This window comes from Sapajus apella, unplaced genomic scaffold, assembly GCF_009761245.1.
Source record: "Sapajus apella isolate SASKATOON/1434 unplaced genomic scaffold, GSC_monkey_1.0 scaffold2608, whole genome shotgun sequence".
NCBI classification, from domain to species: Eukaryota; Metazoa; Chordata; class Mammalia; order Primates; family Cebidae; genus Sapajus; species Sapajus apella.
In genome coordinates, this window is record NW_022439534.1 from 6,849 (window position 1) to 9,095 (window position 2,247).

General features: G+C 42.0%; 1 protein-coding gene across 2 annotated transcripts in view; it reads right to left on the reverse strand.

Annotated features, from left to right (window-relative positions):
• The window catches only part of LOC116547294 (putative neuroblastoma breakpoint family member 5), a 4,229-nt gene extending 2,519 nt beyond the window's left edge, over positions 1–1,710 (reverse strand). Inside the window, exon 1 of one of the 2 annotated variants that reach the window (XM_032273287.1) lies at positions 1,613–1,710. In XM_032273287.1, coding sequence (XP_032129178.1) covers positions 1,613–1,658 — 46 coding nt within the window. In that variant the 5' untranslated portion in view covers positions 1,659–1,710. Of the gene's footprint in view, positions 1–276; positions 615–1,612 lie in introns of those variants that run through there. The other variant, XM_032273288.1, reaches the window with a different exon arrangement.
• Positions 1,711–2,247: the final 537 nt, after the last annotated feature.

Sequence of the window (2,247 nt, forward strand, 5' to 3'; positions counted from 1 at the left end):
CTTGCTGAGAAACACAGGTGCTTCTGTGCCTGTGTCAGAAATCAACACCTGAGACTTTACCCTGAGTCCCACACCCACCTTACTGCAGATGTGGAAAAGTTTCTACATTCTTTTGCCTCTCTCGTCCACCTTTAAGAAAATATTAAAATACCCATTTATATTTTCCTAGATGTATGGCAAAATGAAATTAAGTCTGATGAAGAGAGCTTTTAGTTTCTCAGAAGAAACACAGAACTTCGTTCAGAACTTTCATGATGGTGAACCTATGGAACTTACTTTTCATCTTCAGCCTGCAGCCCGGGTAGTGGGCCACTTGACTCGTAAGAACTTTATTTTTGCTGTCTCTCTGTTTCTGTTCCTTCTCGTGACGTTTCCGATCTTCTGTAAACAAATTCAGAAGAAAAGGTCACATTAAGCAAATCACACTTCACACAAGACCAAATCAGTGTCTAGTTGTATCACAAAAATGAAAAATACTCTCAGTTTAAGAATGTGATATTCTGATGGAAATGTTCTACTGGTCCCTAGATTAAGTCACACTAGAAGTAGATGAGCCTGCTTTTCAGATCCATGGGACAAAATCTCCCTCATCTGCTAGATCTTAATCATGTATTCTCTGACCGAAGTCAGCACAAGCAATTAAAACCTCTTCCCAAAAATCTTCACACACTGCCATAACTACTTTCCAGAAGCATTGCAGCTATACTGATTTATCTCATCATATATGATGGTGAACGGATAGTTAGAGAAATTTACATAGGAGACTGGATTGACGGATGAATTCTAACAACCTTTACATAAGAAAGAATCTGTGGAGTCAGCAAAGTGACTCACACCTGGCATTGGAGAATTTAGGAGGCCCAGGAAGGGAGATCACTTGACCTCAGGAGTTGAAGACCAGCCTAGCCAACACGGTGAAACCCCGCCTCTACTAAAAATACAGAAACTAGCCAAGTGTGGTGGTATCCACCAGGGATCCCAGCTAAGTGGGAGGCTGAGTCACCAATACAATGGTACTCCGTGCTCTTGATGGTGTCACTTGCCAATACCACAGGTTCTATTAGGAGCAGGGTCCCCTTCAAGCTCCTCACAGTGGGTACTGTGTGCCATCACCATGTTTACCTCAGTGTCCTCAGAACACTGCTTTGCCTACTGGGCCTCAGCAGAAATGGGAACCGAATGGAAGTTCAGTAGCCTCAGACACTTAGACCAACAGACTAGATGCTACTTGTCTGTAGGATCTTAGGTGGTACAGAGAGGATTCCTGTAAACATGATTTAGCCTCTTGCTGAGAAACACAGGTGCTTCTGTGCCTGTGTCAGAAATCAACAGCCTCTTGCTGAGAAACGCACATGGTTGTGCACCTGTGTCAGAAATGAACAGCTGAGACTTTACCCTTAGTCCTACACCTGCCTTACTGCAGACGTGGAAAAGATGCTACATACTGTGGCCTCTCTCATCCATTTTTAACAAAATGTTAAGGAAGCCATTTATATTTGCCTAGAAGGATGGGAAAAATTTAATAAATTCTGATGAAGAGAGTGTTCAGATTCTCAGAGAAAAGACAGAATATCGTTCAGCACTTTCGTAACGGTGAATCTATAGAACTTACCTTCTGTCTTCAGCCGGCAGCCTGGGTAGTAGGCCGCTTGACTCATAAGAAGTTTATTTTTGCTGCCTCTGTATTTCTCTTCCTCTTCATGATCTTTTCGATCTGTAAATAAATTCAGAGGAGCAGATCACATTGAGCAAATCACACTTCACACAGACCAAATCAGTGTCCAGTCATAGCACAAGGACATAAAATATTCTCAGTGTAAGAATGTGATATTCTGACTGGAATGTTCTATCGGGCCCTAGATTAAGTCACCTCAGAAGTAGATGAGCCTGCTTTTCAGGCCCATGGGACAAAATCTCTCTTATCTTGTAGATATTAATCATTTGTCCTGTGACATAAGTCAGTGAAAACAATTAAAACCTTTTCCCCCAAAATCTTCAAAAATTGCCCTAACTACTTTCCAGAAGGGTTGCTGCAATATTAATTATCTCATCATATGTCATGGTGAATGAATAGTTAGAGAAATTTATATAGGAGACTGAATCAAGGGATGAATTCTAACAACTTTTACTGAAAAAAGAATCTGTGGAGCCAACATGGTGGCTCACGCCTGAAATCCCAGCACTTTAGGAGGGACAGGAGAGCAGATCCCTTGACCTCAGGAGTTCAAGACCAGCCTGGCCAACACA